Source organism: Cupressus sempervirens, chromosome 11 (assembly GCF_028749045.1).
Source record: "Cupressus sempervirens isolate cs-2001-9-10 chromosome 11, ASM2874904v1, whole genome shotgun sequence".
Lineage (NCBI taxonomy): Eukaryota > Viridiplantae > Streptophyta > Pinopsida > Cupressales > Cupressaceae > Cupressus > Cupressus sempervirens.
Genome location: NC_143128.1, coordinates 331,810,434 through 331,825,428, shown reverse-complemented (window position 1 = coordinate 331,825,428; position 14,995 = coordinate 331,810,434). Strand labels below are relative to the sequence as shown.

General features: G+C 34.4%; 1 protein-coding gene across 2 annotated transcripts in view; it reads left to right on the top strand.

Moving 5' to 3' along the window:
* Window positions 1-14,995, top strand: part of LOC149529437 (alpha,alpha-trehalose-phosphate synthase [UDP-forming] 1-like) — a 230,767-nt gene that overhangs the window by 186,141 nt on the left and 29,631 nt on the right. For both annotated transcript variants that reach the window (XM_089807954.1, XM_089807955.1), the window contains one exon: window positions 11,934-12,051. In XM_089807954.1, coding sequence (XP_089664080.1) covers window positions 11,934-12,051 — 118 coding nt within the window. The remainder of the gene's footprint in view (window positions 1-11,933; window positions 12,052-14,995) is intronic.

The following is a 14,995-nucleotide window of genomic DNA, read 5'->3' as shown; positions in this document are numbered from 1 at the left end:
TCCCTATCCTTCTCCAAAGATAGGCAAGAATTAAGATCTTGAACTAGCATTACAATTCTTGTGCTCAATTCAACAACATTGGAAGGAAAGTGTTGATCCAAATCTGGCATTGCGGCTAAAGCCTTTTGATAAAATGAACATCCATTATGAGAGATCCAATCAAATCTAATTGGCGTGCAGGATCCAAAATAGCCTATTTGATATGTTGTGAAGATTCTGAGTTTAAAGCCATTTTAACCTTTTTATATTCCTTAGATTGAAACTCCAAGCTCCTCACATCAAATTCCTCTTCCTATTTATTCAAAGTAGCTTCAAAGTCCTCTTTCTGCTTATTCATAGTAGTAGTGGCATTTTCCATGTACTCGGGGGACTTGATCCCCGTATTTGCTCTCTCAAGATCCTTGATTGTGGTAATGTGCACTCCCTCGTTTTGAATTTCTTGCTCACCCCTTAGTTGCTTCTGTTCGCTTACCATTTATTTGATGGATATAATCATCTATAATCCCTTTTTCATTACTAACCGGAGAGAATTCCCTATTCTGCACATTGGATTCCATGAAATGTCCATTTTCTATATTGTGTTGATTATCATGAGGTAGCCGCAATTGCTCATGACTTACCTTTTGCTGGTTAGAATCATTTGTGACCCTTTTTTAATTACTAACTGGAGTGGTTTCCTTTCCCTGCACATCGGGTTCTATGGGATGATCATTCTGTATAATGACTGTAATGTCCCCAAATTAGCAGGTTCCAAGAGCATGGGTATGTTAGTTCATCATTGCGATCCTTGTGAGATAACACTTGAATTTGAGGGTCTCAATTGTGTGACTTACTATTTACAGTAAGTTAAGTGAGTGGTTTCCATTTTTGATAGTGCAGTAGTGATGCCTTGAATGCAGACTATATTAGTGTTTTAATAAGCCTTAACAATTTCATGCATGTTGGAAGTTATTTATGAAGTCTAACTTACTAAATGAAGAAGACCCTTAAGTGAAAAGTGTGTTGTACAAAACTCATGGCGTTGGTGTATGGAACAAGCCTTTGGCCATTAAAAAGTTATAAATGCACTCCTTGAGAAGGATCAAACGTCTCATTATTATGCTTATGTTTTATGAAAGTGGTGAAACTTCAAGGGTTTGGGCATGAGTGTTGGGAAATTGAGAAATTTCCGTTATTCCATTACACTTTGAATTGGTCATAACAACTAATGAATTGTGTATTGACTTCGGATCTGATATCTGCATTTCTATCCGTGTCTAGGGATATTGATCTGAGAAAAGACTAATATATTGACTGCAAATTGGTTGAAGAAGGTACTGTTTCAGCTGGGATAGGTATTTCTGCATTTCTATTCAGTGTTGCCGATCTTCATGGCATAATAAGGACTTGTGTTCACTGTTAATGGAGCTGCATGGAGTTTAATAGCAGCATTTCATTCTGAGCATTGGCAGTAATTCTATATTATTGGATGAAATCTGTTTTAGAGCATTAGCGTGGGGTTCATACAAGCTGCTGCAAATTGTTTCTTACTCCAAAATATCCAATGTCAATCTTCAAAATGCTAGGTTCTTTCAATAGAATAAGTTGTTTTATATGTGCGTTTGCAGTTGTGAATATTTTGCAATCTAAATAATAGCAATAAAGTTGGTAATCAGAAGTAGTTATTTACTTTGCATTTTCGAGTTTAATCATTTCTATATGTTTGAAAAAAAAAACCCATATATTATCAAAACTCAAAATTTTTATAAGCCTTTAAAAACAAAAAAGCCAATTCTACAACATAGTTTCAGTGTGAGCCAACAGGGCTCAGTACAGTGGTGTCAAAGTGGTTTCTTTCTAGCCTACAGGGAACTAGGTTCAGTTATGGCACAAAGGTTTATACCAAGTGTACATTACACTTGCAAGGGTAGGACTCCACAACTAGGTGAGGGCAAACATGAGATTCAGTTTGGTGCTATGGGTGACAGAGATGCTAGTGGTTCAGGTATTGACAAACATGTAGGTACAGGAAATGATATTGACAGAGAGGCTAGGGCTACGTTGAGGGACCTTGACCTTATACATGCCTAGCATCAGGTTGCTGATGTTTTGCAATAGTTCTCTAATGCCTTGCAAGGCACTGCTCTGCCTAGAGGCTGTAGTAGAGACAGGGGTACGAGGAGTTTTTCCAGTCAGTTCTCACATATATAGAGTTGATGGAAAGATAGACCCTACAGGTACACATGACAAGCCACAACAACCTACTTTCTTGAGGCATGAGTCATATGTGGTGAGTATTGAGATTGAGGCTACACCACTTGTTGATGATGTGGTAGCCCATTTTGCAAAGTAGGATGCTTTACCGCAGGCAATTAAATAGAATCCAAATTTTGATAGATTTTTGATACAGAAGAGAGCACTCTAGAGGTATGCTTGGATGTGATATGAGACAGAGGCCTAGACAGATTGACTTGAAGTAGGCAACTAGCAAGATGACCTTGACTCACTTTGATGGTAGTGGAAAGTTTACAGCGAGAGCTTGGGTTCACAAGCTTGATATTTATCTTTCATTATGTCCCATGACTGAGGGGGACGCCATATGCTTTGTTGTGTTGGATTTGGATGGTATAGCCCATGATTGGTGGTACCATGCTAAGTCACAAGGTTCAAGTTCGATGACTAAGAAGTTCAAATGAAGTTCGACAAGGTCAAAAAAAATGAAAAAAGTTCGACATTAAATCTGCTTTGTATAAATTCTTATAGTATTTTAAAAACTATAAGTATATCCACTAATTTATCAAGGTAGTTTAACATTATAACATGGATTTGAAATCTTTATAAAAGAATATCACATTTTCAAAATAAATTCATATAAAAAGTGATTTATAATTTTAAAAGCATTAAATTTATAAAACCAAATATATAGTAATTTAACTTTATCATTTTAAAACATAAAATAAAAATGTATTGGTTTTTTATTTTAATTTTACAAAACAAAATAAAAGTACTTGAATTTATTAAATTTAAGATTACACATTAATTTAATAATAGTAAATAAACTATAGTAATTTAAAAAAAAAAAATCATAACACAGAACAAAAATAAAAACAAAACAATATGGAAAACAATAAAATTAAACAGTAGACAAAAACTCTAAATAGAAAATGTTGATAAAAAAAGAGAACATGGGAGTAGTGATAAGAACCATCGATAGTGATCGCTAACCAACGTGTTGTGAATCTCTCCATTGGAAATAGACCTTGCAGAATGAAGCTCGTCAATCACAGTCCTAGAATGAACAATTATTTTGTTCTAAACGCTGAATAATTTCCTCATTGTGTTCTTTCAAACAGCTGAGATAATGAACAGTGGCCATCATTTATTAAAAAAAAAAAACGAAAACCCCTAAAAAGCCTATAAAAAAATCATTTTCAAAATCTTGTAGTCACTTTTTCTGAACTTAAGCCAAATTTTCCCTAATTTAATGAGTTTTTTGTGGGTTCATTGAATTTCGAACTTAAATCCGAACATTCAGTGAACTCCATCACTTAGGTACCATGGGTTAGTGTCATTCCACCATGATCAGATTGTATCCTACCACGAGTTTATGGATAGGCTAGTAGAGATATTTGATAGGAAAGACCTTGAGATTTTTCTGTGAATTGGCACACTTGAGACAAATTGAAGGTCTTGAGTAATTCATCATTGAGTTTCACTTCGCATTTGTACCTTCTCTCTCTGATGATTTTCTCCCCCCATTAATGAGATTGATCTTCTCTTGCACCCGCTGACAAGGAAGGATTAGTCACATGCATTTTCGTCATCATTTTAAACAATAAACTATCTATAGCATTGTAAAACATAATTCATCCTTGAATATTATTTTCATTAAAATACTATTTATTAAGTTATCCTCTTATAGATCAACATAATCTCATTAATCATAATCCTCATTGTGAAGCACAACATAATCTCATTAATCGTAATTCTCAAAATGAAACATACTAATTCTTAATAAAAATCCACACGATAAACTAACTTCATACTTCCCATGAAACAATATTATAGTTATATGAAAGGTCCTCAAGAAGGGATGTAACACAAAGGCAGATCAAAGTAAATTGTCAAGGGCCAAAGGGCCACAAATTGGTTTTATCTATGAAAACTTTTTCCATGACTACTGGCCAATTGAGGCATTGAAATTAAATAAAGTATCGTTCCAGTGGGCTGACCCTTTTTGGTGCCCAATTAGTTTTTTGAAAAATGCTTCAAACAAATTATTTTTAGTTTCATTCGCTGACCCCTGTCTAGTAGCTTGCTTTGGTTTTTGGCGCCTGACTTGAAGAATTTGAATTTCAAACAAATACTCTATTCTCTTGTACTAGGCCAACTGATGTGAGCACCACTATTTGGTGATATAAATGCAAATAAATAACTTGAATATGGGGCTGAACCCTTTGCATTTGGGCACCCATGTTGAAAAAGTGCATATAAAACAAAGGTTTCCTCCCTTTTGTTAAATAAGACGTCTCTTCATGAAGTCACCTCACTTGATGAAGATTTAAATAAAGGATGTGGATGATTGTGAAGTTGTGTGAAAATAAAACAGGTACTTGTTGATGTGAGTTTTATTCCACTACAACATGTAGAAAAACACCAAACACTCAATCCTCTCTTGATATAAGGTCATCAATCATGCTAAGCTTGCAAATTAAGATCACGAAACAACTTCAAGGTTCCTTCTTAATTGTGGACTTCACTCAGTTTTATGATGTGATATGCTAGTTATTATAAAGGGTCTTACACTACTCATTCAATAGATATCAACCCTTGCACTCCTAAAGATTTAGCTTCACAAGGTGCTATGAAAATATAGGTTCTGGTTTTCCAAGTTTTTCACGTCAACTCTAACTTATATTTCTAGTTCTAGTTCTACTTCTAATTGTGAATGCAAAAAATAATGGATGACTTGGACTCTACTAGATATAATCTTGCCAATGGCTCCCACCTAGTGCAAGCTTCTAAGGAACACTCAAATGGTTTCCAAACCAATATCTACAATCCAATCCCATCAAATAGATGTAAAGTTGTAAACTAAAGATTGAATGTCAATTGTAGTTAAGTGCATTCAATCATCAGCTCATCAAACATGGTACCTTGACATTGGCAAGAGGCTTGTGGCTCGAATTTGATCAAGTCAAACAAGTAAACATCTACAATAATGTCCATTCAACTAAACTAATTCAACATGAAATAAATCTACTCCAAGTGAAACGTTGAGGAAACTATGCAACACTCCAAAGAAATAACAAGTAATTCACCATGACAAACCAACAATGAACTATTCATTACTTTGAAAGCATCATAGAAATAAGTTGATCAAGTCTCTCCCTTAGCTATCCTACTCTACTCTAGCTCTCTACTACCTCCAATCTCTTAGCTAATGAAACACAAATTTGAAGGCCTTGGCCTTTTATAGTAGTTCCATTACAACAAAGGGCCAATATTGATTGAAGATCAAGGGCTGAGATTTCTTCCCACAAACCTTGATTAGGGTTGCCAAATTTACAACCAATTATATGAAAGCACCAATTGAAAGCACCAGTTTATATGACAAAACCTCTTTTTCCATAACCAACTTTTAACAACTTTAGCAACCAAGCATGTCATCTCAGTAGGACTCAATTGAAAAACATTACCTCTTGATCTTGTACCAGTACCAATCAGCTTACCATTTTTATCCTTGATAATACATGTCTTTTCTGTGAACTACAACTGATATCCCTTGTCAACTAGTTGTCTAACACTCGAAAGATTATGTTTCAAACCATCAACAAAATAAACATCATAGTGTTAGTTTTCCCATCAAGAGTAATAGATCCTATTCCCTTTATCTGACAACCTGCATTGTTTCGAACTCTGACAATTCCTCCATCACAACTGTTGAACTCAACAATTTTTTTCGTATCACTAGTCATATGATGTGAACAACCACTGTCTATGATCCAATTGGATTTCTTCTTTTCAACTTTTGACACTAGTGCCTTTTCTTCTTTAACTTCTTTTTTAGGACTTTCTTCCTTAATTGCAACAAATCCTAATTCATCACTCTCGTTATCACTTTCACTCAAGAATCTTTCCACACTAGCTTCTAGATCTTCGTCATTTGCATAGACATTCTCTAGGCTTCCTAGGTTTGAAATTTCTCTTATAGTTCTTTACTCTTTTAGGACACATAGAAGCATAATGACCATATTCATTACAAGTCCAACATTTAAAGATTTTCTTACCTTCAGGTTCTCTTCTCACAAGTAGGGAAATTCCTTCTTTAATCTTTCTATCTTATTCAGATTTTCCTTTGTTGCTACTAGCATAATCTCCACTAGTACTCACACTCCTTGACAATGAAGGTTGAACACTCAATGCCTTGATTGCAGTTTCCACTCTAGGCAAATCTCCACTTTGTCTCAAGCTTATCTTGGTTGCTTCCAATCTTCCAAGGAGATTTTCTCTTGTGAACTTTTCTGTGCAGGGTATAACTTGCTCAATGATTTGTGCTACATGTTTACATGCAAATGTCAAAGTTTTGAAGATCTTTGATACAATTCCATCTTCATCCTTCTTTCCATCACAAGCCTTAACTCCTACAACAATTTTAGATATTCTACCAAAATAACTTCTTACAGATTCATCTTCCATCATTTTAGCTTCTTGAAATAGACATATCCAATTCTGTAATCTAACTTTCTTCGCATGCTTATCAGCTTCATAAGTAGATTCCAAAGCTTTCCAATTTTGATTTGTCAAATTAAAAATATTTACCTGACTATACTCATTTTCAGTAAGAGCTTTGAAAAGTGCTTCTCTCACAAGCATATTACACAAGAATAGATTGCTTTGTGTTTCAAAACATCCTTCAAGTTTATCTTCTTCAATTACTTGTTTTGAGTTACTTGTTTCGAGTTCTTAATAAGCAGCCAATATCATGGATCCATGCATAGCAAATGTGTCTTCATCTTCTCTTTCCAACTGTCATAGTTGGTTTCATCAAACTTTGGACTATCCTTTTTGAAGTGACTTGCCATAGATCTCCTTAAGTTGTTAAGCTTTTCCTTCAAGGACTTGATGTTTTGATACCAATTGTTAGAGTGGGGTTTCCACTGCACCAAAAGACCGATCTATCAATGCTTAATACAACCACTCAATTCATAGTACACAGGAGGTGGTTAAGCCTTGTCATGAATCCTAAGGAGAGCGTTGAATATTTGCCAACATTCCTAAATTCCTCTCAACTTCAATCCAACCTTGTAGGTTGATAGCTTGAACATAAATCTTTCCTTCTCACTTGAGTCCTTGGGCTAGAGCCATTTCGTTGTAGTATCCACTTGAAGTTTTGAAGCCTTGATCATTACCTTTCCCTTTAGCTTCTCCTTGTTGAATTCACCTAGTAAAACAAAGGAGAAAAGCACTAAGTTTATGGAAAAAAATCTGAAAATAAAATAACATCAGAATAAACAAAATTCATGCCACTTAGTGTTAAAATTCGTTTCTCTCACAATTCTCCAATCTGCCCATTTGATTTGTCTTTCATTTTAAACAAGGAAAATAATGCTAAAGAAAAAGGGGGAAATTCCAAGCCAGGAGGATTAATGTGGTGAAAATCCTTAGCATTAAGGATTTCCACTAGCGGAAATACTAAACTTTGAGGATTTCCACCGAATTTTACTCGGTGCTTCATTTCCTTCCATCCTCGGGCTGTGAAAATAATACATAGTGGTCAATTTTGGAGATCATAGAGGATATGAGCTGGCTGGTGGAAATCCTTAGCGCTAAGGATATCCACCAAATATGGTGTAGCCTTCCTTTGTCTTAAAACCTTCCAAACTTCATCATTGTCGCTAAATTCATCCTAACTCAACATCCTCAACCTCTAGTACTTGCTTCAAATGCATTTCCGTGCTAAAGGGAAAAAGTGTGGTAAAAATCCTTAGCGTTAAGGATTTCCACCAAGTATGATTTGCTCAAAATTTACATCATTTCAACATTCCTTGGGGATTCCTTGTTTTATTTTTACTCATGATGTTTCCTACATGCCATAAATTGGTTTTTTTAATGTCTTCGAGGGTGGTGAAATTGATTGTTTGGGAGGATTAATGTGGTGGAAACAAAGTAACGAGAATTGCCACGATTCATGCGATTTTTCCGATTTGGTGATCCGAGGAAGCTTGGGTGATTTTTCCTAACTTGGCAGACCGGATAGCCGATTTATGAGCCAAAAATATCCAAATCGGCGATTTTTGTCAAAAATTGCCAAAAATTGGTAAAATTGGCAAGTTGGTAAAAAATCACAGATTTTTTTTACGTATGTGATGGATTTATTGTTTTGTTCCTTGTTTATGTATGTTAGGCTTTAGCTTCTATTTGATGATTTTATAGTGTGTTTAAGTTATATTCAATAAAAGGTGCATGAAATAAGTTTAAAGTTGTTAAAATCTTTAAATTTCAAGGGTTTTTTTCACTTTTTCGATTCGTAGCTGATTTATAGGCGATTCATAGGCAATTCACAATTCGAGTAGGCCTTGCCGATTCCAGTCAGATTCTGAGTTTTGGTTCTTTGGGTGGAAATCCTAAACTTTGAGGATTTTCACAAAATTATTTTTTTGCCACTTGGACTCCCAAGACTTACCATTTCGCACCATTAAGCCAATTCCTTCTCTAATCTTTGATTTGTTATGCATTAGCATGATCTTGCAACAATTTGAGTTGACGAGAAGGATGAAAATCATTAGCATTTAAGATTTCCACCTAATATGGTTTCAACAGTTATCTTTAATAAAATTACCATTTTTCTCCTCTTTTTTCTCTTCAACATTTTAGCATTGCATTGATTAGTTTGCCACCGTAATAAGAATCCCTCATAATGCTTGCACATCACCTTGCCTTAAAGGGAAAATCTTGAGATTTAGGGGAGGAATAATAGCTAGTGGGAACCTTAGTGCTAAGGGTTTACACTTATGGAAATCCTAAACTTTAAGAATTTCCACCAAATTCACTTTGATCGTGATTCTTTCCCATCTCCCAAGCATGCAAGCCTTCTCGCTTACACCAAAACTCTACCCCTCCACTAGGACCTAGGCTATGAAAATACCTCAAAAGGACATCAAAACTCCACACAAAGCCCAAACAAATATTACCTCCTAGCAAGCCAAAATTGCTCAAACTCACCCTTGGACTTGGAGACTTGAAAATGTTGCCAAGAAAAACCACTTAAGACAACGACTCTTACTCACTAAAGAAAAAGGAGGGGGTGCCCATTTGCAATGGGGCGATGGTGTGAAAACCACACAACAGTACCATTGTATTTCAAGCAGATTTAGGGATTGGAAAAATTATAGAAGATCATTAATAACAGAATTTTTAAGAAGAACCTTTGAGAACATATACTTCATCTATCTATAGGTTGGTTCATCACGTTGAAGAGGTTGGTGCCCTTTATTGGAGGAGTATAGTGTCTCATATTGAGTTGGTGCTCAAGTGTTGGGGATTGGTGTCTCTAGTAGGTTGGTGCCTACAAAGTTTGTAAGAGGTCTTTTTATATAACACAATATTTGGCTGTGATTTTCTCCCTTAAGGGTTTCTACGTAAACATTGTGTTCCTCTTGGGTTCTTACGAATTTACCTTGTGGTTAGTTTGAAAAGTGAAAGAATTGTCTTATACCAATTCCATTGCCCCCCTTTCCGTCCATTTTCCCCTCAGTATACTTTGTGCTCTTCAATGAGATAGCTAAAAATTTCCTCCTTATGGACAAATTTTAGACAAGCTCAAACTTGAGAATGCCCTGAGATTGGAAGGTTGTAGGAAAATAAAATAATTACATGTGATGGCTATTTCAGTTTTCTGATGAAGATGCTGGATATGTCTTTTTGTGAACAAAAGAACAAATTAAATGAAGCAGAAAAGTTTTCTTTTGATTTGTGATTAATATCACATGTAAATATATTGATGAAATTGGTATGAAAGCTGACTTGGATGGTGCGTATGGTGGTGACTTACAGTAGTTGGTAATAGACAGATTTGGGAAATCCTAACATGGGCAATATATATGGATTTGCTTAAAGCACTGTGCATATCTATAAAGGAAATAAAATCTATTAGAACTAGGGACATTGATTTGAGAAACAGATTTGTAATGCTGACAGATTTTTTAGTGGTTCTACTCAGTGAATATAAAATTGATTGGTTTCATTAAATCATCTGGAAGGTTTCTGTAGCACCAGGGCCTTTAGGGTAGGTTGAGAAATTGAGAGGACAATGCTAGAAGCTTCCGTCTAATGGAAAAATATGAGATAAATCTAAAGAATGCCCTGTGATTGCATGCAGTGAGTATTCAAGTTTTCTGATAAAGATGCTGATTAAATCTTTGACTTTTTGTGAACAAAAGATCCGATTAAATGAAGTAGAAAAGTTTGTTTCTGATTTGTGACTAAAGATTGCATGCAAATACAATGATGAAGGTGGTATGACAACTAACGTATATGATATACGAGATGAGTTACATTAGTTAAGAACAGAAAAATTGGGAAAGCTTAACATGTGGACAATTCATATGAATTTGCTAAAATGACTATGCATATCTAGAAAGGGAAAGAAAAATTAATAGCATTAGGACATTGGTTTGAGAAGCTAGATTCGTAATGAAGACATAGCTTGTTTAGTGGTTGTACTAGGTGAATCAAAAGTTGATCAATTTCTTCAAATCAACTAGAAGGTTGTTTGAGCGCCAGAGGATTTTGGATAGGTTGCAAGTAGCTATTTTTAGCTGTCTACTTTATTCGTATGTGATTTTTTGAGTGTTCATTATGTTTAGAATGCTATATTTAGATGTCTTATTAAGGAGATGTGACTTTTTGGATCTCTGTTAATGGATCTAATTGTTTATTGATAGTTATTGTTAATAGGAATCTATTCCCGATTGCTTGAGGTAGGATTTAGTGTTTATGGACATAAATATGTCATAAGATTGTTTTGCATGCAAACAGACTATTCTTAGCTTAGGTACTTGAAAATTTATTTGCATTTCATAGTCATAGAATGTTTTATAATCCTTATAAGTGACATACGCAATTAGTTTTCAAAAAGTAATGTTTATGCGCAATTGTTGCTCACCCACATCTTCCTCTTTAATATCATTTTCTCACTAGTTAAGTGAAATTAACTAACTAATGAAAGCCTTGTATTGCATATTATACTAGAGGGACTGATTTAGCTTTATATCAAATTTTGATTCACTTCCTTCGTATTAGTGCTCTCAATTTCAATCTTTTTTAAAGTGGCTTCTAGTCTTTGCGTTTAGCTGAAAATTACAAGCATTCATAGCATTTAAGGTTTATTTCTGCAGTAGGGAAAAAAGATAAAATCTCATTTAGCATAGCAGTGTTGAACAGCATTGTACCCTAGCTTGAGAACAAAAGGAGCTCTTTTTTAATATTTATTTGTATTTTATACTTAAAATCCCATCTAGTTCTAGGTTTAGAAATTGTAGTGTTAGGGAATTATCCAGATCCTTTACTCTTTTAAAATGGATACTTTGTATAATTTGAAGAACAGTTCTATTGTACCAGTTATGTTTTTTGCCATAGTAAAAAATGTAATTTTAAATTCAAATATTTTCAATCAATAGAGTGAACCAGTTGTTCTCCATAGGGTGATGCTCATTAACGTATGCTATTGAAAGTGTAATCCACACGTGAAAATTGGTTTGGATTGTTTGAACTTTGGATTGCGGTATATTCACATTTCTTTTGTGGAATTCAGGTCAGCAAGTATTCCATATCAAATTCGACTTCTACAATAACTAAGAACAGCCTATGGACTTAGGTGTTGATTACCACTGCCCAGTTTCCATTTTGTTAGTATACGATCTAAATAGTTAACTTTAGTATTTTACTTGCAGTGAATTGAATGATACGATTGTCGAGGCTCAACTACGGATGCGTCATATTCCACCTCAACTTCCAGTTGAAAAAGCTGTTGAAAAGTATGGGCTGTCAAATAATCGTCTACTTATATTGGTAACTCTTTTTCATGCTTAATTATTTCTCATCTCTTTTACTTAAATGTGACATCACTCGCTATCTACCAAATGCTAACTTTAGTTTTGAAGTATTTCTGATTTGCCTATTAGGTTTGGCCCTTTTTTCAATGGTGTCAAAAGATCTCTTGTACAACTGAAGGAGAGTGATCGAGAAAATGATTTTTCTTTTAAAATTGAAACCATTTTGTTTTAGGAAAATAGATAGAGTAGTGTGGGAAGTAAGTTTCTAAACTTGTTTCTGTCCAGTATTGACCTTAAAGAGGAAGGATATTAAATTGACGTTTTAATATTTATAAAATTCATAGAAAACTTAAAAGGGAATATCAAGACAAGTTTAATTTTTTTATTACTACATGAGCCTGCACCTATAATTTATTGAAAAGTTTTACTTGCTAGTTTAAATAATGCACTCAAGTAGTGTGTTACTTGAACCATAATGGTCACTTTCATTGTAGTAAGAGTATAATAAAAAGTTACTAAGATGTTCTAATACTCTCTACATAACTTTTCAATTCAGCTAATGGAGTGAGTCCTTTAGTTCAAGATTGTGAAGGATGAAACCTACAATTATTTTCATTGCTTGCACATTAATTTAGTTATTAGAATCTGACAATGATAACTCCATATTTGGTCATTTCAGATGGAAATAATGTGATGCATATATTTAATATTAATGCACTTTTTAATGACACTGCACAAGGATGTCTTTTGGGTCTTTGGTTCTTCTTGACCACGCCAATAACAAATTTCAGCTAGCAAACAATTTTGTTTTAATTTTCAAACTACAGTTATGGTTACTGTCCCAAATGGGAAATTTCATGATGTCTTGTTTGTTCCGGAGTTCAGAATAAGTCTCATGCCAGTTACTAAGTTTTGTCAAAAGGACCATCAAGTGGATTTCCATAGACATGCTTGGTCCATCAAAATTGCGTCTATGACAAAATTTGATGAAGATTACTCATACAATTCTACTCAAAAGAACTCATCAATTTGAAGCTATGATATGCTTTGTGTATCAGAGCAATCTGTTACGGGAACAGTTAGGGTGTGTGCATTTCAATAGGATTTCTTTATGATCCACCTAAACATGCTTGAAGACTTCCAAATGTTTCGACATCCATATCTGTTTATGCTGGTTTGTGGCTTTTATAGTCCATTGTCAGCTATTCATCAAGGGACAAGCTTGTAGAGAAACTAAACATTTGCAGCTTGTTCATATTGACCTCTGTAATGTCCCCCAATTTGGGCATTTGAGAAAAATAAGTCAAATGCATAACATATTTTAGAGTGGATTATATGGAGTTTAAGGCAGATTATTTAAGTCATTTAAATATTAAAAAGGAGGTCATTAGGTGACAAAAGGGGATAGAGACGACAAGATAGGAGAAGGGAGTTGAAGGCTCATAACTTGAGTATTAAATGTGTATTAAATGAGGGGAAGCTTCATTCATTTGGACATTCTTGGATATTGGATTTCAGATTAGTTTTCTCTTGGAGAAACTTAGAAGCAAGCTACTTTCATTTTCAAAACCAGCTTTGAGGACAAAAACCCTTTAGCCGGACGACAGTGGACAAGAGCCCATTGTTTGTGCTAGACATCATTTCACCTATCTCACTTGTGCTTACACTTATCTTTATTGCCCAATCTTGCTGTCTTTGATGTTTTTAAGATTGGAAAACATTATGTTATTGTATTGCTGATTTAAATACAATAGCAAATCTAAAGTTGTTTGGAACTAAGTATTTTAACAAGCATCTTCTGGTTCATTTGTTGGTTTATATTGCTGGTTTTATTTGCATGAGCTTTTTGTTGTATTCAAAAATTTATTTTTAAGATAATTTTGGGCGAATATCCATCTCGGATATTACAATGGTATTAGAGCATCGATCCTGCCAGCCTATGGTACATATTTACAGTAAGGGATTATTAGAAGTTTATTTCTAGTTGATTAGGTGATACTGCAAAAGGTTGCATAGTGTGGAAATTTTATGAGACATTAAGAATAAACATTATTTCTTTTTGTGAGTCTTTAGCGGCATGAACTTAATTGAGTTTTAAAAAATAGTTGTTAACAGCATAAGAAAATGGAGCTCACTATTATATCATTGTACAAGTTCTTTACAAATTTTATATCGGTGATGAATATATTCATTTAAGTTATATTTGCAGGAAAACATTTTTAAAAGACCATTCTGAGGAAATAGAATAAACATTAGTTGGGATTGTTCCTATTTTAAAGATTTTTTAACATTACTCATTTGATGGGAAAACATGTCGTGTTATTTGCAAAGGCTCAAATTTGGACTGGTCCAATTCTTCAGGACCATTCACAGAGCATCCTAAGGAGGCAAATTGATCCTAGGAAGGATGGAGCATCATCAGCTAGTAGATGACTCCTCTAGCTAAGGCACAGAAAAAAAAAAAAAAATTTGTAAAGAAACATTGGCTTCCATCCATTTTTCAACATGACTGTGGTATTGAAAATAGATTTGTTGTGTTCTTGCAATGGTCATGTGGAGGGTAAATCGTTGGTGAATGGATATACAGTGCCGAAGTTGGAACAATTCTTGAAAAATAATCCAAAATGTCAGAAGTCCAGGTTTCAGGCTGTTTATGATTTCTGCTCTTGAGAAAAAGCTGAAGGAATTTCTATTCATTGGAGGTATGCTTGTAACAAATATTTCCTCTTGAATTGTAACTCAAGCTGTATGGGTGTCACAAGGATTGTGTTGAATGTTCTAACAGACATATTTTGTAACTTGGTAATTGTTAAATTTGTTTTGAATTAGACGATGATTATTTTGTCTCATTAGCTTGGGCAATTAAAATATTCCACACCAACATACAAGATAACATGAGCACCTATTTACTCAGTTGTGCAAGAATACCAAAAAGGCGGGGACAACAGGCAAGGATCCAT